At 40.2% G+C, this 2,142-nt stretch overlaps 1 protein-coding gene across 1 annotated transcript; it reads right to left on the bottom strand.

Annotated features, from left to right (window-relative positions):
* Nucleotides 1–1,164: 1,164 nt before the first annotated feature.
* On the bottom strand, nt 1,165–2,142 carry LOC127697824 (olfactory receptor 6Y1). Its single transcript, XM_052201105.1, has one exon. It carries the CDS (start codon nt 2,140–2,142, stop codon nt 1,165–1,167), a length of 978 nt encoding a protein of 325 aa, XP_052057065.1.

Genomic DNA, 2,142 nt, shown 5'->3' with positions numbered 1-2,142 from the left:
AAGAATCCTACAGCTTGCTTATCTTGTTATTCTGTTCTTTCTATTGTGATGTTATCACTATGCATAAAAATTTAGCTTGATCATTTATTAATAGTTTTTACTAATAAAAACATGTTGGAAAACCAACTATTTATAAAATATTTTTCAGGAAAAAGACCCACTAAATTCCTTAGGATTTCATCTGTCGAAATTGTGAATATGCCCTTATTATGTACTGACTCTTACATATCATAGTGTAATCTAAATTTACATTTGCTAATTATACAAATGCAATTTCCAACCCCCATTACATTTTGAGGGACTCTTTCTTACAGTACAATTCAATCTGAAACTACCATTTATGTATTGTATTTTTATTTATTATATTTATATTCTTCATATACTTTCCAACAAGGGCTCAGCCTTTAACATTTACTTGGGACATATTGGCTCAGTGGATCAAGTCTTTGCTCCACAAGCGTGAGGACATGAGTCACTAGCACTCATAAAAAGACAGATGTTTATAATCCCAGCTCTGGGTAGCAGAGCTAGGAGGGCCCAGAGATTCTGGTCAGCAAGTCAAGCCAATCATTGACCTCCAGGTTCAGTGATAGACATGGTCTCAAAAAACAACAACAACAACAACCAAAAACCAGGGGTAGTGGAAGATAACTGGTGTTGACTTCTGGTCTTCACAAATGAGTGCCCTTATTCACACACCAGCCCACTTGAGCACATGTGATCACACCATCTTCAGATACAAATTTATTCAAAAGGATTTTGAATAAAGTTTTAATATACATTGTATGTTTTGCTTTGCTATATTGAATTTTATGTATATTTTTTAAAAGTCTTCCCAGTACTGTGTAACTGATGAATAAATGTAGTCAGACTGAAGAAATGCATAGCGGTCATCTACTTAACTATACTAGAAAGAAATTTCTAATTTTAATTTGACTTTATTTTTATTTTATGTGTATGGGTGGTTTGTGTATGTCTGTGCACCATGCACATGCATGTTGCCAGTAGAGGCTCAAAGAGGGCATTAGCTCCCCTGAAACTGGACTAACAGATGGTTGTGAGCTGCCATGTGGGCGCTGGGTATTGAACTCAGGTCGTCTAGAAAAGCATCTAGCACTCTTAACTGCTAAGCCATCTCTCCAGTGTGATTCTGTACATTTTTCTTTAACTACTGGAATCCCCATCTCCCCCAGGACCGCTTCGATTGCAAATGATAGTCTTTTTAAGGGCATTTTTTACATCACGATTCCTCAGACAGTATATGATGGGGTTAAGAAGGGGAACAATGACAGTATAGAGAACAGACACCACTTTGTTTGAATTGTAGGCGTACATGAGCTTAGGACGGGCATATGTAAAAAGGGTTGTGGAGTAAAAAAGAGTTACAACTGTCAGATGAGAGGCACAGGTGGAAAAGGCCTTTTGACGACCCTGAGCTGATGGGATCTTGAGAATAGTGACAAGGATGATGGCATAAGATGTCACTACCACACAAAGAGGGACAGCAATGACCATGAGGGCCAAAAAGAAGTCTACTAGTTCAGCCTGAGAGGAGTCCTCACAGGAGACATTGAGAAGTGGAGAGATATCACAGAAGTAGTGATTGATGTGTGGTGTGCCACAGTAGCGCAGTCGAGCTATGAAAACCATCTTAATCATGGCAGTCAGGAGGCCACAGAGCCAGCATCCCCCAGCCATTATTCCACAGAGCTGGTTGGTCATAATGACAGGGTAGCGTAGTGGATTGCAAATGGCTACGTAGCGATCAAATGCCATGACAGCAAGGAGTATGTACTCAGTACAGACAAAGGTCACAAAGAAGTAAAGTTGTGTCATGCAGCCATTGAACGAGATGCTCTTGTCCTTGATGAGGAAGTCTACCAGCATCTTGGGACTGATGACAGTGACATACCACATCTCCAGGAAAGAGAGATGACTTAGAAAGAAGTACATGGGCTTATGCAGTTGCCCATCACTGCGGATGGCCAGGATGATGAGAAAATTCTCTACCAGTGTCAGCAGATAGGTAACCAAGAAGATGGTGAAGAGCAGAAACTGGAAGGCTGGTCGTGTTGGAAATCCCAGAAGAATAAAATGTGTTGTCGCGGTCCGATTGTCTACTTGCAGAACCTTGATGACCAT

The sequence above is a fragment of the Apodemus sylvaticus genome, chromosome 12 (assembly GCF_947179515.1).
Source record: "Apodemus sylvaticus chromosome 12, mApoSyl1.1, whole genome shotgun sequence".
NCBI classification, from domain to species: Eukaryota; Metazoa; Chordata; class Mammalia; order Rodentia; family Muridae; genus Apodemus; species Apodemus sylvaticus.
The sequence above is the reverse complement of the archived record's forward strand: the minus strand, read 5'-3'. Positions and strand labels throughout refer to the sequence as shown.

Excerpts from the sequence above, each read along its gene's own strand:
- LOC127697824 (XM_052201105.1), bottom strand. The coding sequence starts at position 2,142 with ATGGTCATCAAGGTTCTGCAAGTAGACAATCGGACCGCGACAACACAT.